Here is a 21,079-nt window from a genome sequence, read left to right as displayed (position 1 = left end):
GCAGAGTCCAAGCCCATGCCCTGTGAACCAGGATTTTGGGGGGAAGTGAAGAGCAAGAAGAGTCAGTTTCACACCACTGCTCTCTTTGCTTTTGTCCTTTTGGTTGTTTTTCAAGACAAGGTTTCACTGTGTAAGAGTCTGGCTGTCCTGGAACTTGCTGTGTAGACCTTGCTGGCCTTGAACTCACTGAGATCTGCCTGCCTCTGCTTCCCAGGTACTGGGATTGTGCCACCACCGTCTGGCTCACACCACTACACCCTTGAGGGTGCTCCTGTGAAAATGACTTACGTGTTTCTTGGTGAATGGAAGTGTACCAATGTGGTGCCTGCAGAGGGGCTCTCTACTGTGCTTTCTGTTTTCTAAAAAGGGATCAGGTGAAATAACTGGTGACCTGGGCCACTGCTCCTGTAGTTGATAGAAGAGTAGCAACTATTTTGTGAGTGTTTCTTTAAGGAGGTAGTTTTTAATTTTTCTGTGTTCTGACAATACTCCACACACTTCTACTGGAGAGTGACCCACTCTTGTTGAGTGTCCTCCATCACATGCACAACCTTATAAACATGTTCTGTAGGGTCTTGACAACCTGGCAATTAACATAGAGAGGACCTGTCAGTGATGACTAGACTAGACACTGTGGTTGAGATTGCGTTTAGGTGATTTGGGGGGATGTGTCTTCTTGAAATTTAAAGAGTGTAGAGCAAAACAATATTGGGAGATGTGGTTATTTGAAAGAAGATGGCCCCTAAAGGGAGTGGCATTATTGAGGGATGTGGCCTTGTCAGAGGAAGTGTGCCACTGTGGGGGCGGGCTTTGAGGTTTCCTATGCTCAGGATACCACCCAGTGAGTCAGCTCACTTCATGTTCCCTGTAAGCCAAAATGTAGCCAGCACCATGTCTGTCTGCACGCTGCCATGCTCTCTCCACAATGATGGTAATGGACAGAAACTCTGAAACTGTAAGTAAGTCACCCCAATTAAGTGCTTTCTTTATAAGAGTTGCTGTGGTTGTGATGTCTCTTCAGAGCAATAAAAACCCTAACTAAGACAGGAGATAAATGTTCAGGTAAAGAAAGTAGATGCAATGCAGTTGGGCTGTAGCCAAGAAGATGAAAATGAAGATCATTCAGATTGTAAACGTGGGTCCAAGATACAAATGCAGATTGGCTTGACTCAGAGGCTACGGAGTCTGCTGTGCTCACTGTTCTTCACACTGGCAAAGGATAACTTAGAAGAACCCTCAGAACCTGTATGGATAACTCTCTCTTCCAAGGGGGAGCAAGCTGAATGCTACAGATGTAAAAAAAATCTTAGCTTAATCACAGGACTGACTGGTGGCAGAACCATAGTGAAAAGTCAGAAGTAGTATATGTTCTGACAGACAACCATACCTTTCCAGCCCATCTGTCTTCTTTCTCAAGTGTAATGCTCATCTAAAGAGAATCGAACCTTTCCAGGAGTGTAGGCTCTCCTGGTGTCATTGGTTAAACACCAAAACCACTTGGTGCTTACTTTTTGTACTAAAGATAGCCTGCACTAGGGTATCACTTCATTGCTCTTCTCTGCTACTGTCCAAATCCAGTCCACACTGACAGTTCAAGGCTTTCATAAGCTAGTGGCTACCAATGCTTCTAGCATTCAAAAGAAAGATTTTGTGCAGACCCCAGAAGACTTCAGTGATAGTCAAAAATCTATAATTGATAATCAAGACTCATAGGGGCTCACAGAAACTGAAGCAACAGACACAGTCTGTGTATGACTTTGAACTAGATCCTCTGCATATACTATATGGTTGTGGAGCTTTGGGTTCTTATGGAACTCCCAAAGATGGGAATGAGGGTGTCTCTGACTCTTTTGCCGGCACCTGGGACCCTTTTCCTCCTACTGGGTTGCCATGTCCAGCCATGATATGAGGGTTTGTTCCCAGTCTTAGTGCATCTTGTTAGGCCAGTTTTGGTGGATATTCCTGGGAGGTCTGCTGTTTTTTATTTGAAGGGAAACAGAGAAGAAGTTGATCTGGGGGAGGTGGGGGTGCTGGGAGGAGTGGGTGGAGGGGAAAATACTGTCAGGATGTAATGTATGTAAGAAGAATAAAAGTTAAAAAAACTGTTTTAGATAGTTTACAGAAAATATAACTATCAAGAAATTATGGGCAAGATAATGTGATTACACACAGTGAGCTGATATGGCCATCAGGAGACTAGCATGGCCATTGCTCTGTCTATGTCCTTCATGGACACATGTCTACTCCATGTTTAATGTTTCCTAGGAATAAAATTCTGTTATTTATTCTTAGGACCAACAACAGGGAATGCCACTGAGGTACTACCATCTCTTAATGGTCTTTTTAGAATATTGTTTCCTTTGTCTGTTTCCACACGCCCAAGTCCTGAACTGGGCCTTGCTCACCCCTAAGACTTGGATGCCATTTACTGGCAGGGAGAAGCCAAGGAGGGACAGACGAGACAGCTGTGTCTAGCTCTGCTGACAGATACAAACTAGGCAGGCTCTTTACTCTCTCCAGTTCCCTTAGCCTCTTCCTCTTTATGTCACTAATGAATATATTAGGCTGGCAGTCCCCTACAAAGCTCCCCGTTCCAGCAGTACAGTCCTCTATCTTTCCATTGCCTAATTTGTAGGACTTACTTCTCCCAAGGGATATTTTAGCTTCCATGCAGAGCATAATGACAAAAGAAGACTTCTCTTAAAATTCAGGACAAACCTACCTGATGAAATTACAGACTTTAGGGCAGAACATCATGTAGGCAGAATATTCTGTCTGCTCGCAAGGCAGCTCTGCCTATCATGAACCACTGTTTTCATACTTTTGAAAGGAAGCCAAGAACAAGATCTGAATGATATGTGATACCCAGGATTGTGAGTTCATTTATGTTTTAGGCAGTTCATCACTGAGTACATTTATGGAGTACAGTATTATATTATTAGCAGCAGGTATTAAATATATTATTTAGTATTAGAGGTATTAGTCTCAAGCATTAGGGAAGATTAGCATTTGATGTATTAGTTCTTTGAGGTTACAATTAAGACTTGAATTCCTGACTTATTATCCAGTGCATGGTAGTAGCTGAATTATGGTTTAGTTTTAATTCCACAATGAGTTCACCAACATTGACAACCCAGTACTAATTAATGACAATTCTTTATTTGCAAATGTGTCTGAGAATAGGTAGCTCACATGTTTGGTTAATCATAGAATTTACAGGTGAAAACTTCAACATGGGCATTCCTTCGTTAATGAATTTCACAGCCTAGTGTTATGAAAAACTCTATGCTTAACTAAGCTTCAACCCTTTAAAGCTTCCTCTTAAGCAGTGGTTCTCAACCTTCTGAATGTTATGACCAATTAATATGGCTCCCAACCATGAAATTATTTCATTGCTACTTCGTAACTGTAACTCTGTTACCACTATGAATCATAATGTAAGTATCTGATATGCAGGACATTTAGTGTGTGACCCCCTCACAAAGGGGTCAAGACCCACAGATTGAGAACCACTGCTCTTAAGGGCCTTGGCCTACCCACTAAGTATGTCCCTTTCTTATTTCTTTCTGGATTCTGGGAGCAAAATTTTTGGTCTGCTGCTTTAACCCAAGCTCTTCTTCACTAGGCACTCCATGGCACTTCATCACAGTCCCAAAACAAAAGATTAGGCAAAGTATTAAAATGTCTACTGCCATATTTAATGTTCTTCCAGATTTCAATTATTGTTTCTCACACCTGAAGTCAAAGGGGCACTAATGCATTCAGTACACTCACCCTCACAGATAAAGCTTTCCACAGACAAGGAACGAACTCTCTGGAATAGATAACTACATTCCTAAAACCACAGCATCTCACACTATCAGACTTCCTAGAGATTCATCTCTCAAATAAGAATATCCTAGATGTCCTTCCTCTCTCAAATAAGAACATCCCTTCTGCCAACACTGTAGCCCATTTTGATCTCTGATTCAGGGACCCAGGCCTGAGGTTTCTTTGCCCTCAGCACACTGGTGGGATTGACCCAAGGGGTCAGTCTCTGTGTGCTGACTCACTTCCTACGGAGGCAATCATGTTCCGCTGCCAGGGCTCCACGCTGCTAACTTTATGTACAGTAGATTCCCAATTTCCCTCTTCCTACTCTGAGTTTTGCTATGCACAGCGGCTGACAATTTGCCACATAAAAAGTGTGCCCGTAATTTATGAGTGGAAGTTTCTGTCCACCCACTCCTCCAGCATGGAGACAGGATCATTTCGAGTGCTAAAAGCAGACTCCACTGCCTGCCTTACACCTCGCATAAAGCCCATCTTAGGCATATATCAAAGTCTTCCTGACATTTGCAACCCTCTTCTCCCCAAGCGTCCCCTCCTCTGGTACTTCTCAGCACTCCCATCGACGGAGATGTCATCTGCTTGTTCTGTTTCCCACAGCTGAGAAGCCTGGTATAAACCCCACTTAGCAAGCAACGGTTTGAACTAGGACTAGCTCGCCTAGAGCTGTTTTCACCCTCAATCCTCCCAGCACTCTGGGTTTAAAGCCTTCAGGGAGGTTGTGACTCAGGCCACTTACCTGCCATGGATTTGTTGTTGCTGTTGTCATTGATTAAAGGAAACATCAAATTCTTCTATACGCAACAATGGGCATACAAGACTCTTGGGTAGATGGGACCATTTTATTGTTGCGTCCCCTCTCGTTTTCCACTAAGATGTACCACAGCTACAGACTGAGATATTTAGTATCTCTGTGATTTGCTCTGAATAAAATTAAAGCTGTCATACTTACATATTGCACTTAGAACATAAACCATGTGGACAGAGAAGTGGTTGTCTGCATAATATGCTATGAAGTGGTCCCTTGCTGTTGTAAGGGAGGCTAAGCTGAGATGCATGTGTTGTCTGTCTGGTACATGTAGGTTGGGGAAGTGGCAGACAGAATGGAGAAGATGAATATCACATTTGTATCTTTGTCAATATCCTTAAAGAATGATCCCAGACCATATAATACATAGAACATGAGAGAGTCTCCTGCTGCCCCTAGGGACGGTGACAACAGAGCCTCTCTCAGCAGGTTCTGGGACTGCAGCTGCTTCTGAGTAGAAACTGCCAATCCTCTGACATGGATATCCTGTGCTGACTCTCTAAGGAAGTTCTGCTCCATTTTCATTTAATGTTTCTCCCTCCCTCTCCCCCTCCCCCTTTCTCTCTCTCTCTCTTACACACACACACACACACACACACACACACACACACACATTTCATACCTGAGTTAACACAGGCACAAATTAACACATACATACACTAATCAGCCAGCCTCCCACATCAATGTACATCATCTGTGGATACTCCTTTCAGACACAGGATGATGATGATAATAATACTGATAAACATTCACTCAATCCAAGGAACTATGTTTCTCTTTTCTCTCTCATTTTCCCACTAAAAAGGGTCTTTAAAATTCATTAAGTCAAGTAAAATTTTACTCAGAGGTTCATATGACTGGAGCAGGTTGACAAGAAAAACAATCACAAAATAAATATTTTTTGTTTTGTTGTTTTTTAAAAAAGAACATTTCCATATACATCATCTCTAACTTGACAAAACTGCTTCCTTGGACAGACAGGTGCTGTGGGAAGAGGGCTCTGGATGAACTGTGAGGGGCTCTTGGAACAAGTCAAAACTGTGAAACTGGGGGGGGGGCAAGAAAGTGAGGGAGCTGGCAGGAGGAAGAAGTGAGGGAGTGAGCAAGGAGGCTGTGGCCTGCCCTTAGTGTTGGCTCCTCTGCCGTAGCACTGCACACACTTTCTGAAGAAGTGGCATGGAAAGCCATCAGCCCATGGCCCCCCAGGGTGCAGGAAGGCAGTGTACAAAAAGTAAGAACCGATGCAGGGAGTCACAGAACAACAACATTTTAAGAAATCTGGTTAAAAAGAATACAAAAGTGACTCCACAGAGGGGAGGTCTCCCGCCCCTCCCACTCTTGTCCCCTCTTGCTGTCTTGGATGACAAAAATCACCTTGAAGCATTTTCACTTCGTTTCTTGTATGGTTTAGCTGGTTCTTTTTATCTCTTCCTTGGCTCTTCTTCAAATGCATTTGTTTTAGAGAGCACCAACTTTACAGACCCGAGGCTGCTGAGCTGTGGCCTCCTTGTGAGTCGGGGCGGGGAGGGGGTGTTGTATGCACTTGTGCACGTGTGCGGTGGCTGTTTCATTGTCTCTCGCCTGCTTCAGTTCAAGCCTTGAGCTCCCATCTCCCAGGTGCTGAAAGTCCCATAAAAGCACCCTGTTGGCACTGAGGTGAGGGCTCGGATTATCTTTGCACCCTGAATGTGTGGATCAACTCTCTGACCAGTGCTGGGGTAGTTCCCCCATTAGCTACAGAGTTTGCCTGTCTCATATTCGACAGGATTTGGCAGCTTGGAATTGAAAGCTCTCAGGGAGGATTGGATCCTGCCCACCTCGTTGTTGGCCAGCTTGAGCCTATGCCGGAGCAAGCAGGAGAAAAGGTCCAGTCGGACTTTGCCAGGTGGAGAGAGTTGATTGACCCGGTCTCTGAGCTCAATGAGTTGTAAGAGGGCAGAGTCCTGGGAACCTTGCGTATATGGGTAATCTAGCTGGAGAATTAGGTCTCGGATAGCATCCGGATCAAAGGGCAGGCTGTAGCCAAAGACCTGCAAGGTGTTGATTTTCATGTAGCCCAAGTTCTTGGAGGGATCCGTCATCTCCAGGGGCTCATAGTAGATTGTCTCGTTGGAGCTGTCATCCAGGGACTTGATTCGGCTCCTTAGGTAAACATGGACTGTTTCAAAGAAAGTCTTCCACCTGTTTCCCAATGTGATTGTCCAGTTTTGGCACTGGGCAGCTGCATCCACGTTAGTCCTTTCCCAGTCAGGAAAGTTGCCCTCATTGACAGGCATGAACCAGCTCTCGGAGTGGCTGCCCCCGAAGGGGTTGACGTAGATGGCCATGACAGGCTCCAGGGTGCTGTTCTTAGTGAGACAGATCTGCAGGGACAAGGCTAACATGACATGCACCAGCCCGGGCTTGTATTTGTTGCTCTTCAGAGTCAGCAGCATCCGCTTCCTCCAGGAAGGGTCAAACCAGCTGCCGAGGCGCATGTCGTTGCTGATGAAGATGGAGTGGACCTCAATGCGGCTGTCTCGCTTCTGCAGCAGGTACTTCAGCTCTAAGTCCTGCAGGTCTGTCTCCAGTCCCAGGAAGTTCTCCAGGGACTCAGCTACCTCGGGACGGCACAGTCCTTGGGCCAGCACATAGCCAGGGTTGCAGCTCCCGCAGCGAGTACTATTGTCTGAAGCACAGTGGGCGCACGCAGACCCTTCACCCAAGGCACATGGGATGGGGCCCTGGCAGGAAGATTGGTCATAGGGACAGGTGCAGCTGTGGCTCTGTTCCAGGAAGGTCCCGGGGAGGGTGCTTTCTCCACAGTAGAGAAGGGATTGGATTCGGTTCCACCAGAAAGACAGGGACCTAGAAGAGACAAAAGAAAGAAGTAAGAGGCAAAGGAAACTGCATCCCCTGTCTCCCTAGGAGTATCAGGACACCGACTAACAGATGGAGTGGAGGGGGCAGGGGCAAGGGAAAGATCACAGCAACAGGTTCCCTGAGTGGTGAAGACCTCGGAGCTCCACCAACTCAGTTAAGCCTGGAACTCTCTCTAGTGGACCAGCCAGGAAGATTTGACATCAGGCTTGTCCTGGAAACAGTCAGGCTAATTTCTTTCAAAACTGGAGGTTTTTCAGTGTCTTGAATCAAATCTAGTCTTTTAGTTTTCTCTGTAGCATAGATCTTTAACAGTTCACGGTCTTGCCAAGTTCATACCCAGCTGAAGGTCTCTCCTTTTCTGTTTTATCTTTCTTACAGGAAGACTTGAATTTTTTTTTTTTTTTTTGTGGGTTACTTTGGATTTCAACTTTTAACTACCTCTTCAAATTGGTTCTTTCCGATGTCTCCTTCAAAGGACGACTCCAGTCACTGTCTCATCACTGTGTTCTGATTTCACCTGTGGCAACTATCTGTATAAAATTGCTATTGGTTTATTGAGCGCTTATTCATAGCTGGCTTCCCTGGAAGTACAGCGAGAACAGGGGTTCTGTGCTGTCCACAAACACATTCTCACAGAGCAAGCTTGTTTCTTGTTCATGAGGGGCATTGAAAAATTAGTTGCTAAAAACAAAACAAAAACAAACAAAAACAAACCATTTTACTAACTCCTGCCAGTCTGTCTTCTCCACTCCTGCTTCCCGCCTTCCCTGAGGCTCAATTAGTGACATGGCTGGGCCTTTGCGACAGTAGCCACACTGCCCAGAGTCCTGTCTCACTACATATGCCAGGCATTCCTATCGTTTCCTGCATAAGCTGTCCAATACTTCTTAGGAGGTTTTCCTCTCCAGCCTCTGCCTCTTGGGAACTATCTCCTTTTTTAGGTTTTTATTCTTTTTTTAATTTATGTCCTTTTGATTGGTGTTCTACTTTCATCAGTTTCAGTGGCTAATAAGTCAGGATTTTAAATTTTTTATGTCTCTACATGTTTGCTAAATCTTTCCTTGTCACCCGTGTCCTCTATAGCTAAATAGCAGGGCATGGAATATAGGTTTATTACATTTTTAATGAAGGCATGTATGTATGAGTGAATAAGTAAGTGGATTCCTATCACAGTATACTCTTCTAGTCCCATTGGGAGAGGCCAGGCCTCAGCTTTCTTCCCACCTATGACTCAGACAAGTGATGAGAGCCACTTGTTTGAAACAATCGAGTGTGTTTATTTCTCATTATTTGCAGTTGGTATATGGGCTTGAACTCAAGCCTTTCCCTCACTAGAAGAATTACAAAACTGGAAAAGAATAAGTGAGAATTGGGGTGTTACTAGAATAGTATTTGAATCTACTATCATTTACATAAAAGTTACACAGGCTCCCTTAACTTCTTCAGACACAATGGATGATTGACTATGACAAAGGAGAGGGGCCAAGATCACAGAACCAGAATGGCTGAATGTGTCACCACTTTCTGTTCTTCTGTGTTGACCACAGCATCCTTCTTGGCTTTGGCAGCTCTGGCAGGAGGTGCTGTGCTCTGGATCTGAAGCCCGGGTACTCACCTCTCCTTGGGCAGGCGGAAACGGGGCTGCCGATGGCAGCGCTTGCAGAGATTGAAGAGGCGGCGGACAATCCGGTGCATCTTCTTTAACAGGACTTTCAGGCTGGCTCCCAGCTGTTGGTAGCGGTGCTGGACATTAGTGTCCATGAGCCAGTACTGGGAGATGGCTGTGGAGTTCAGGAATCGGTCACTGGGCAGCCTCTTCAGCAGGGCCTGGAATTCTTCTGTGGGCAAAAATACAAGATCTGAGCAGAAGCTATGGGAAGCCCTGGGAACACATATGGCTGGTTCCTTAGTCCCAGGGGCCCCTCAGAATCGTTGCATAAGAAACAGGCCTCACATCCACTGTACTAGCTTTGTAAATTACATATGGCATTATTGAAAAGTAATTAACATATCATAAAATGTAGCTCTAGTATTCTTTTCTTAAGAATTCATTCGTTTTTCAATTTTGGTTCTCGTGTGTGTGTGTGTGTACTCACTACATGTGTGTAGGGCCTATAGAGAACAGAAGAAGGAGGTAGGTCTCCTAGAGCTGTAATTTGAGGTGGTTGTGAATGATCCAACATGGTTTCAAGGACCAACGCAGGTCCTCTGGGAGAGCAGTGCATGCTCTTAACTACTGAGCCATCTCTCCAGCCCCAACTTCGGAGGGTTTTTTGTTTTGTTTTGCTTTGCTTTGCTTTGTTTTTTGTTCTTTGTTTTATTTTTATTTTATTTTATTTTTGAGACAGGTTTTCTCTGTGTAACAGTCCTAACAGCTATCCTGGAACTAACCCTTGTAAGCCAGACTGGCCTTGAACTCACATAGATCTGCCTGCTTCTGCCTGCTAAGTGCTGGGATTAAAGGCGTGCGACACCACTGCCCGACTCTTGTTTTTTGTTCTTATTCCAGTAAATCTTTGATTTTCAAAACAGATCTCTGCCACTTCTTGAATGGCTAGATATCCTGCTTTTACTCATAGCCTTGGGGTGTGTCTCTTTCCTTTTCTTTTCCTTGTAATTTACTCATGGAACTGCCTTCTTTTCTCATATAACATATCCTAATTGCTGTTTCTGTCATCTACTCCTCCCACCTCATCTCCTCCTCCCCTCTCATCCTGACCCACTTCCTTCCTTTCTCTCTTTGACCAAATTTCTTCAACAATACCAGGACTCTCCAGCAGAAGGTAAACAGGCTCAATGACAGGCAAATGTTGGCACAGAGAAGGTACTCTACCCAGTTCAGAAATCTTAGAAACATTTAATCTCTGTGCCTAGCCTCTCCCTCCACAGCCTACTCTCTGATTCTCTGACACAGTCTTGCTCTCTTGGGCTCCTGGTCACATAGGTATTCTTCCTTGTAGCTAATATAGAAACAACATGATATCTGCCTCCAAGCTCCAAATCTGCAGTCTTTTGAGGGTCCTGGGTATGGTTTGCTTTTTGAACTCATGCTCAGGTCTCTCTTCTCTGCTTTGCCTTGGGACCTGTCACCACCTCCCCACCTGGCAGAGGTCTATGACACTCTCACTTCTTCACCTGTAGAATCTCATAAAAGCAAAAGTTGTATTGTAGAACACATAGTACTACTACTAGCCCAATGCATCAGGCTGGGGACTAGAACTTGATTTTTTTTGAAATAGCTCCTTGCATTGACCTATTGCTATCACTCTTTTAAAGACGAGGGTATTATAGCATCGAAGAACTGGATGGTTAAACCAAAGCAAGAAAGTTAGTCAGTAATAGGGCAAGAAGCAAAACTATCCCTGCAGACCCTGGGTCTTTAGTTGACATTGATAATTAGTTATGTCAGCAAGAAACAACAGTTGGTCTGATTTCCACTGGGTACCAACATGACCATTTTATAGACTTCATATCTTCAGCAAATATTTATCAGGTGCAAGCATTGTGTTAGACACCGTGAAATCAGTAGTCAGAAGGACAGACAATAGTATTTCTTTGTACTCTCAATGATATTTATCTTAGCTTATTAAGGCCTTCACACAAACATCTAAGTTAGGCACTGTGATTATTTGCATGAAGAACAACACACCACTTAAGACTCTTGGTGACATATAATTATTCTTTCCTCGGACGTTTACAAACATAGTAAGTTGGGATCCACGTCAGATTCCTCATGTCCTGGGCCCTGGAAGCCTTTAGTCTTCGATGGGGAACAATTCTGAGCTAGTTGTCTTGCTTACCTGACTCTTCAAACTGCCTGTTGTGAGTGGCCCAGGAGTCTTGAATCTGCAGCAGGCTGTCTTCCATGGACTGAATGTCAGCATCAGGACAGTTGCATTCTGGGAAAGTGGGGCTGCACTTGCACCAGCAGTCATTCTCCCTGCAGACAAGTTCACCCTCAGAGCTGCAAGTGATGTAGCTAAGTGCTGCCGCCACAAACCGCTCACGCAGGTGTTCAGGAAGCAGCACCTGCAGGCCTGGGGAAAGCGTGAATCAAGGCATCACTGAGCAGAAGCAGCGGGACTCAGTTTCTCACACCCAAGGCTAGGGGAATCCAAACAGGGGTTTTGCTGACTGGTCCTGAGGCTGGTCACCCCCGGGTCGGATCCTGCTGAGCTGGTTGGAAGAGAGGGCTTTTCTACCCCTATGACAGATGGGGGAGGATCTGAATATGCAGATGAGGAACATCAAAGCCCAAGGCTTAGCCAAACTCCTCACATCAGCCAAATTGAGAGCGTGCATATCCTAAGAACAGCTTAGTGGCTGCTCATCAGCATTTCTAGGAGAGAAACAGGAAGATGTTTCAGATAAAATAAGAGCTTAAGGCCCTCCTGGGGGAGAAAGCGAGGCTTGAGGAGCTTGCTCTGCCTCTCCTAGCCATTCTTCTTAGAGTTTCCCCAATGTTGGCAGTAGACATGCTCAGACATTACTAAATGCTAACCTTCCTGGGCCTCGCAGTCCAGTCTGGATAGCTGAGAATGTTCTGGTTATGAGATAGGGATAGTTACTCTAGGTATACAGTGACCAGGTACTAAACTGATTACTTTCTATCTATAGTTGGTAGTGGCTCTCAGGGTCATCTCTATCCTAAAGGGTTGTTGCTGTTGTTTTATTTTGTCCCCTAAAACAATCTGGGCTCACATTCCTTATACTGTTACTGGTGGATCCTGATCTTCCTGCCTCTGCCCCGCCAAGGGCTGGGATTATCAGTGTGTGTCACCATGCCTAATTTCATTTTGAGGATTTTTTTGAAATGAGAAAATAAAAGCCAAAAGGCCACTGTGACCCACTGAAGTCGCAGCCCTAGTGTCAACCACAACCCTCGTTTCACCCGGTGATACTGCATACTTGGCTATGGCTGCCTACCCAGTATAATTTGACTCTTGTTTTTTGTTGTTGTTTGCTTTTTTTTCTGTTTTTGTTGTTTTGTTTCTGTTTTTTGGACACAGGGTTTCTCTGTCGTAGCCCTGACTGTACTAGAACTCGCTCTGCAGTTCAGGCTGACTTCGAAATCACAGTGATCAACCTGCTTCGACCTCCTGAGTGCTGGGATTAAAGGCCTGTACCATCACTGCCCAACTAATTTAACAGTTAAGAAAATATAAATGAAGGAGGGTAGACTGCGCCTCGAGATTGATCAGGCCATCAGGCCATCAGGCCCAGACACACACTGGCTTCAAGCCACAGGTAAGGTGACTGTTGGAAGCTTGCAAAGAGTGAAGAAAAGATAGTTATGGATTAAGGATGGATTTAGTGTAGGTCGGATCTTCAGGAGACTCTTCCAGCAGGGATATTGTTAGACTTTCTTCCAGGAGAATGAGAAGCCCCTTTCCTCAAATGCATGCTTTTGATTTCCACATCCATGACTTTGTCCTTGGCAGAAAAATCAGAATACTCACAGTGTGCATCCCAGCCTCAGAGGACCTCACACTGTACCTTGAAGTTGTCAGCAGCTCGGATATTTTCTGTTCTCACTTGAGGCCCACCTCCTACTCTCTCTGGCTACTAGATGTCCCTTTCCTGATTCTGTGCCCACATGGCCCTCGACAGTCCCCGCTCAGCACATACATGCCATCCACATGCTTGCTTTCAACGCAGCCTCTTCCAGTAATCTCCTTCCACCTCCCCACTGCCTCCCGCCTCTTCACCAGAACACTTCCCGTGGCTGTAAAGTAAGCGCCCTGAGCAATGTCTGTGTGAGTGATGGGCTCTAAAATTAAACAGCACAAACTATTCCAAATGAACCAGCAGGCATTGTGAACTTCACTCACCGCTGATTTCCAGACACAAATCCAGCTTGTACAGGGACAGGAGAAGAGAGATATCAGTTGTGTCGGGTATCTATTACTAGGTGTTTCACTCCTCTTATTGTATGTTTGTTAATTCCTAAAGCAAGATTAGTTGTCTCTGGCTCAGATTGCTTGAGATTTGTAATCGTAACTTCTGGGTGAGGGCTATTGATTTTGTGAGGCTGGGATTGTAATATCTTAAACGGAGGCTAATTCAGTTAGTGCTTAGGAAGAACGAAGTCTTCTGCTGCTGAATCTGTTTGCATAGCTCTTCTCTTAAAACATCTGAGAAACAGGTGGAATTAGATGTCTCTACTTCTCCCCCATTCTTTGGGCCTACAACAGTGGTTTTTGCTTTTTCTCTCTCCACTTTGCCCTTGCTGTCTCCAGTCCAAATGTTCCTGTTCATTCTTCTTAAATGCTGCTCCTGGCTTCGAGGTTCTTGGTTCTCATGGAAAAAGCACAGACAATGGAAAGCAAGCGACTCCTCTGCTGTGGTTACAGACCAGTGGACCCAAAGTTTGACCTAGAGGGAGTCTTATTAGTGAAGCCACAATTACTATGCAAAGGCTACTGGTTCCTTAGTGTGTCTTCCAGAACCAAAACCATCATTGGACTAGTTTACAAGGTTGTGTGTCTGATTCCTACAGGATCAGGTTTTGAAAAGGAACACATTGGAAGTTACTTAGATATTAAGTGGCAGGAGCAATGGATCATGGGTGTGGGGCTAGTCCTCTGATGTTCCTCATGCTCCCCCCCCCAAAAAAATACTGATGGAAAGTTGCTGCATGCAGGTCCTAAGATTTGTGAAGTTTCTTGTCTTAAGGAGGACTTAGCTGAGGCAGATAGGCATAAACTTAATGACCCAGACTCTACTTGTTAGGAACTGTGTACTCATTTCTATTCAAAATGCAATTGGCAGCCTAGGTCTTTTATCTGCACCTAGCAGATATATAGCAACACACCTAGCAAGTGTTAGCAACCTAGAACCCCCACCTGCAAAGAACTGCACGCACACCCTACAGTGAATGATGGAGTGCGTTTTCTTCCTCTTCACAGCCATCAAAGTTGCATTCTATTCAATTGTACTCCACTGTACCCAGGTATGAAGCTGGGGAAACCATGTGGCCTAGACTGGTTTTGAGCATATGTGTAATAAGGCAAAACTGTGTACCTAAGTGAATATTTAGGGAGAATCCATTACTTACTATCCTTTGCCTATGCATAATTGGATGCACATTTGATAAAAATCACATGTGTTATGGGAAGGAACATGCACAGTAGAAAAAATGGTTATGAGATTTAATCTGTGTATCTAAGTAGATAACCATCCAAACCATGTCCCTAATAACCAGCTCCTCCTAAAGGAAGGCTCATACAATAATGTGGGTCCTTGAGTACCTTCACGTATGAAGCCTGCTACCAATTCTGACGGTGTATTTCCGATTGGTGCTATTGATTTGCTTTGAATAAAGTTATTTTGCTCATTTGGTAAAATGTGAGTCCTTATTTCAGTACTCGAATACACCCATCCCAGACCCTGACCTACTCAAATGAGAAAATCAGATCTTTCCTTTCTTGGCAGGGATCCAGGCTTTCCACCAGGCCTTAGCAGCGGGAAGCTACCATGCAGCTGCTTACCCAGTAACTGTACTTTGTTCTCTGGACTCTGAACCAGGACAGAGCTGACTGAATCCAGGTTGTCATAGTTGCTGCAGCCCAGTGGACCAGTCCTGGTCTCTGTGACCTAGAGAAGAAGGGACAAGATATGGACTCAGAAAACAAGAGAAAGGTTTTTCTTTGCCCTGTCCTTCGAGCCATCCATGTGGAGACCCTGGATGTCCTACTCCTGACCAAAGAAACTGCATTTGTCTACCCTAGGAATGCAGAGTGACTTTGTTTCCATGTCCCAAGTCAGTGAACATTGTTTCTATGTGGCCGGTGATAAAAAGCTGCATGTGGTCACTAGGGCCTTTGAGAGGGGAGCCAACAAATGTGTAGCCAGGAAGTGGGGTATGGAGTGAGACCTTCAAGTTGGTGTCTGCCAGCTTGAAGGAGGCAAGGTGCCAGAGGTGGTTCCTGTGAGCCTGTGGGTGAGCCAGTTACATCTACTTGATGAGGTGCTCACAGGTTTGGGGGATCCCGAAGATGAAAAGCACAAGAGAAATATGAATGGTTATGAGTATTATTATTAGTATTAAACATTTAAGTCCACTTCAGCATCGAGATGTCCTTAGAGAAAATCAGCTATGGGATTACTGCATATTTCAGTAAGTATATTAAATATACATAAACTCTTACAGCCACATAGTATTCCAAACACCGTATTTTAAAATATTATAAAGTTGGCCCATCAGTTTTCCCTGATGTTTAAAGTATAAGATGAAAAATGGGGAGCTTTAAGTTCACTGAAATAATTATGTAATAAGAATGATGGGGACCCGAGGCCCTTTCTTCTCAAGAGCTCAAAGCCCTTGCCAACAATCAATCAACCAATCAAGGAGTATTTATTGAGCAGCCCCTGTTCAATTCTGCGCAATTCATCAAACATTCATAGAGTGCCTTCCTGGAGCTCTTGTGGGGCTCTACCTGGTACTGCTGACCTCCCTGTAGCTGCAGGCACCTGGGCACGGGAGCTGCAGTTTCGCATCCTTTCCTAAGAGGATGTGAGTCCCACCTGGTTCCCACGCTGGAGTCTCTGCAGAGGCAAGCTCACAGTTATTTTGCTTGCCATGATGTCACCAGCGGCTAGTGCAGTGCCTGGAATGTCGTAAGAAAGCAGTGAACCTGAGGATGTGTGAGATAAGTGTTCTAGTCTTTTCAGGAAGATAGGCGCAATGATGTGTAAGTTACACAATGAGCCATTTGAGGAGGTGGGGCAGGTAGATTACAAATGACAGAAAGATATCCGAGTTGTGACCAAAGGATGTGTCACAGGAAGCACATTCCCAGGCAGAGGGAGAACTAAAAGAACAGGGGAAACATCACTGACTCTTTAAAGATAAGTAGGGAGCAGAGAGTAGAGGAGTTAGGGAAATATGTTGTAAGAAGAAAAATTCAAAGAGAAAGAAAGTGGGATCTGCAGCACAGGCTTCAAAGTATATAGGTATGGGCCTGTCTCCTTAAGGAACCCAAAATGAACGGGACATCACAGAGGGACTCCTGTCTGCCTAAGCTTAGAAAATGCACAGAGAATAAAGCTGTCAAGTGGGAGATGGGACGATACCACAAACACTGGGAAAGGAGTCAGGGCTGATCTTGGGAGTTTAAATCAGCCTTGGAAAGTGAGTAGGGATTCAAGGGAACTTGTGAAAGTGTCTGGAAAAGAACAAAGAAGCAGCATCAGAAACAGTGTCTGAGAGCCAGCAAGACGCAGTCCAAAGGAGGACCAGGACCAGGACCACACCAGATGTAGGGTGATTCTCCAATGAAGCAAAATGCCAACGGTGATTTTAGGACCCAATCCACCCTCCCATTTTCCCAATAGAAAAACACAGTCCAGAGCATAGAGTGGCTCTGGATGACGAAATATTCCTAAAGATTGATTGATGATTGATTGATTTTGAGATAGGGTCTTACTGCTAGGCTGGCCTGTAAGTTATGATATGGCTCAGCCTGTCCTCATAACAATCCTCCTGCCTCACCCTCCTAAGTATCAGGATCACAGAACTGAGCCCATAATAATTAATTAGTTTAAATCAACATTGGAGCTTTCAGACTCTAGATCTGTGTCATTTCAATTCCTAGAAAACAGGTCAAAGGGTTGACACCACAAAAATGTCACCACTTTCTAGACAATAGTCTAAAGAGATCAGTTCATCTAATATGCTAGTGATCTGCTCTCCTCAGAAGTCTAACACTGGGAAAAAACAAAACAAAACAAAATGCAATGATGGGAAGTTAGTACTACTATCTGCTAGAGAAAGTCTCACTCAGCCCCTGTGCCTCCTCCCGGCACTTCTCACCACGCCCTCTAAACCTCTCTTTCCCATGGGCTGGGCCTCCATGTCCCCAGCTTCTCTTCCTAATATAAGTCAGCCATTTTGTCTATGCGCCCTCTTGGTCCATGCTCCCTCTTAGTTTTCTTGACCTCTTGCTGCTTGTGATCTCTTGGCCCTTAGCTTCCCCTACCCCCTTTCTCTCTTTCCCTCATTCTCCCCTCCCCACAATCTCGTTCAGTCTGCTGGCCTGGTTCAGTCTGGGCTCTTCCAGATGCCTCTGGCTGTTTTCTTTCTCATATCTACAATAAACCTTCTCAGACGCATCCAGGAGCCATCATGTCCTCAATTTTTCATTCACTATCTTTCTATAAGAGATTAAGAAAACAAGGTCTAGATAAGTTAAATGAGCAGCTCACTATTGCATGTATTTTACCCTAGGGGCTAGGATGAATTCAATACATTCCTGCAGTGCTTTATTCAGTTAGTGGCAACTCACAGATGAATGTCACAGTTCCTGTCTGTATGGCACTTGGAAACTTATGTTTCTAGAATCCCCGTGTTCTGGTGGATCTTCTTGGGCTGGCCTCTTTTCCCACGTGGACACTGTACACTGAATACGTCTTAGTGATCAGACTAGAATGGGAAGACAGAGCCAGGCTTACTTCAGGGCCAAGTCTCTCTTTTTGTAGTACTCCCCGTAAGAAGAGCCATGGCTAAGAACCAGCATGATTTAGTGGGACCTGTGTGAACGGATTGGGCTGAATGGCAGGTACAAGTGGATGCTATATCATTGAGAAACTAGTTTGTTCCTACCGCACGGTAAGCTGGCCACCAGTGTTGCTAAGTTGTATTCCGGATTTTCCATCTACCCACTCCTGAGTGGGTGACCCACCAACTAGCTTCAGACAGGGAGTGAGATAACAAGCTGTGTATAGGGAAGGACAGGCTAGGCCAGGGAATAGCCACAACAGAGGCATTCCTGTTCTTTTTGACTCCCAAGCCTTTTCCTACCCAGTACTCATCCATCTCCTTCCCACCATCATTTCTCCGTACTGAGGCTGACTGTAATCTTGTAATTTTTCCCCTCTTTCTCTGCTTGTTCAAATGCCAGTTCCGCAAGAAGACAATCAGTCAGGTAGGCCTCTGAGAAGAGGATCTTCCTTTTGTTGATTGTGGTGCAGGATGAGAAAAATGAGGAAATACCCTAGCATCGTACCCATGTCCTGATAGAGCGGAGAGTAGTAAGCCAGATCTTCATGAGGAAGGCTCGTTCAGACTTCACGAGATACCAAAGTCACTATTATTTTTATTTCTATTCTGTTCTGATACCACCCCCCCCCCCCATGGATAGGTGATGAGGTAGGAAGAAGAAAGGGACCTGGAAAGAGTCTCGAGTAGACACTGTCAGGAACTGACCTGGGTGAGCAGTACAGACTGATATACAGCCCTGTTCCCACACATGTGGTGGAGCCCTGTCTCTGAGGGCGAGTCAAGACAGTGCTGCAGATTTCTCTGCAGAGGGTCAGGCAGTTCCGGGAGGTTATTAAAAGGGCCCGTAGAGGTAACAGAAAGTGCAGTTCACTCAAGTGCACACATTTCAAAGAGTGCCTCAGATAAGCTTTCAGAAGAGGAAAATAATTGTGTGCTAATTGGTCTGTTGACAGAGACCATCCTGTCTTCAGAAAGCCCTGATGTCTCCCAGGTTCATTAGCGCATCCAATTTTCCATAATACCAGACTGTGAAAACCATCATTCCAGTGAGCCTATACTCCTCCCCCTTCTCTCCCTTCCAGATTGTTACTGCCCTACCTGGGGGAAGGGGGGGCACCTGTGATGCTAACAGCGGAGGAAAATGGGCCTCTAATGGTGAGCGATGGGGCTGAGCACGGAGAGCCCAGCGATGGTGTGTGTGCTTTAAAAGGCTTCGAAGTGAATCAGGGGCCGCAGACTGCTGCAGCTTTACCAACGCTTATTTTTTCCCCTTAGGATGGGCTATGATAAACTCCCTTTTTCTGCCTAGGGTCTGGCTGGCTTCTGACTGTCTTTGTTCAGTCATCTCACGGGCTTTTCAACCCCTCCACACCAGGTCCTTCCACAGCCTGTTCCCAAAGAGGTGAATTAAGTATAGCTATGAAAAAAGCCCTATCTCGTCTTTGTGGTGCTGATCCCTTCTAGGAAGTTATAGACAGTTGTATATGCATATAACCTTTTATGGTTTTCCTGTGGGTTGGATCATGTGGTGTCACCCCAACGTGACAGCAGAGTAGACAGGGACGGCGATCATCATCTTTACCATCAGGTAGAACATGAGTGTTGTAACTAATTGGCAGAGATGCCAGCCTTGCTAGCCAGTAGGCTTCCAGAGAATTTCTGGTGCTTTTGCCCTTACGTTGCCACAAGAAAAGGTCTGAAGGATCTGGCGGGATTGGGGGAGAGGAAGAATAGTTGTGGTTAGGGCAAAATGTGTTGAATTATCTGGAAATTGTTCAGAGTTTTAAAAGCAGAAGTAGTCATATTAGCTAAAAGTCCTGTGGGCAGGTGAGTTAAGGGACTGGTGACTTGGATTACGGAGGGGACAAATGGAGTTCCTCAAGGTCATAGACACAGCAAGCATGGGGCTGAAACCCAATTCCCGAGTACTCTTGCTCCACTTGGCTTGTTTGCCTCTAAGCTGTGTAGCCCAATTTCACCTCTCAAGCGTTTTATTGAACATCCTGCCCCATGCCAGATGCTGTAAAGGGACTTGGAGCGACGTGCATTCTGCAGAGTCCCTTCTGCTTAAAGACCTACTGTCACAGTGGGTATGGGGAGGAGGGAAACAGGCATGCAAACAGACAGAATGTAATGTGGCTAGTCCTACCTCGAAAGTGTGTGCCGAGCAGGGCAAGCCTTACGGCACAGAGTAATGTTTTCTTGTTCTCAAAGGAACGAACCAGAGCAGGAAGGGCACCTGTTTCTCCACGTTAACGCAAAGGAGTTATAAGGAAGAGTGAAAAGTAACCACAGGTTCGCTTCAGGCAGATGTGCTAGAGGATGCTTCTTTCATGAAGGCAGAGCAGGGCTCTCCTCTCACCCCATCCATCCCCACCCAGTGATACAGTAATGAATGGGATGGAGCCCAGCAAGACTTCTGCTAAGGCAGGCTCAGTAGAAGAAAGCAGATGGCAAGTGATATTGCACAGAGGACTGTTAGCTCTGAGGATGAGCTACAGGGCGCATCCTGGCTGCTGAACTATCCTATATGGGTCTATAAGCATTAATCATTTAGAGAGAAGGTAGACTCCACTGATGGCAATACTGCAGATCAAACCCAAGCAGGTGAACAGAGCTGTGAGAAGGGATACCAACCCAGCCCTTTGATCCTTAGTCTAGCAAAATGTCCTTGAAATCTATATGCCTCGCTGAAGTCTGGGAAGGGTGGAGATGGGAGAAAATATAAAACCATTCCTTTTTATACATAGTTTTCTGAGTTGTATCCTCCGTGCAGAACCCACTGTACTCCCAGAGAAAACCTTAGGTCAGGCAGTGCAGTGGGGATTGAATATTCATTTCACAGTCAGTGGGTCCTTGGAAGGGTTCCCAAAGAAGGTTTCCAAGGATAGTGGTCCCTCCTCTGAGGAGACAGGCAGTGGCTGTAACTCTGGGACCATCCACAGGGATTATAAGAGATAGGGCTTTAATACTGACCTGTCTTCCACTCCTCTATCGTAGACTTCACGGATATGTCTAGGAATCCATGCAGCGACTCTACCAACACTGCTGGGTGTATGAGTTGAATGTCAACTTTAAAC

At 45.3% G+C, this 21,079-nt stretch overlaps 1 protein-coding gene across 1 annotated transcript in view; it reads right to left on the bottom strand.

Moving 5' to 3' along the window:
• Window positions 1-5,253: 5,253 nt before the first annotated feature.
• The window catches only part of Brinp2 (BMP/retinoic acid inducible neural specific 2), a 101,104-nt gene continuing 85,278 nt past the window's right edge, over window positions 5,254-21,079 (bottom strand). The window contains exons 5-8 of the mRNA XM_057770435.1: window positions 14,989-15,094; window positions 11,299-11,535; window positions 9,114-9,336; window positions 5,254-7,483 (exon numbers count right to left, since the gene is read on the bottom strand). Of these exons, the coding sequence (XP_057626418.1) occupies window positions 6,367-7,483; window positions 9,114-9,336; window positions 11,299-11,535; window positions 14,989-15,094 (1,683 nt within the window). The 3' untranslated portion in view covers window positions 5,254-6,366. The remainder of the gene's footprint in view (window positions 7,484-9,113; window positions 9,337-11,298; window positions 11,536-14,988; window positions 15,095-21,079) is intronic.

Source organism: Chionomys nivalis, chromosome 5, assembly GCF_950005125.1.
Source record: "Chionomys nivalis chromosome 5, mChiNiv1.1, whole genome shotgun sequence".
Classification (NCBI taxonomy): domain Eukaryota; kingdom Metazoa; phylum Chordata; class Mammalia; order Rodentia; family Cricetidae; genus Chionomys; species Chionomys nivalis.
This window is presented reverse-complemented; position numbering and strand designations above follow the sequence as displayed.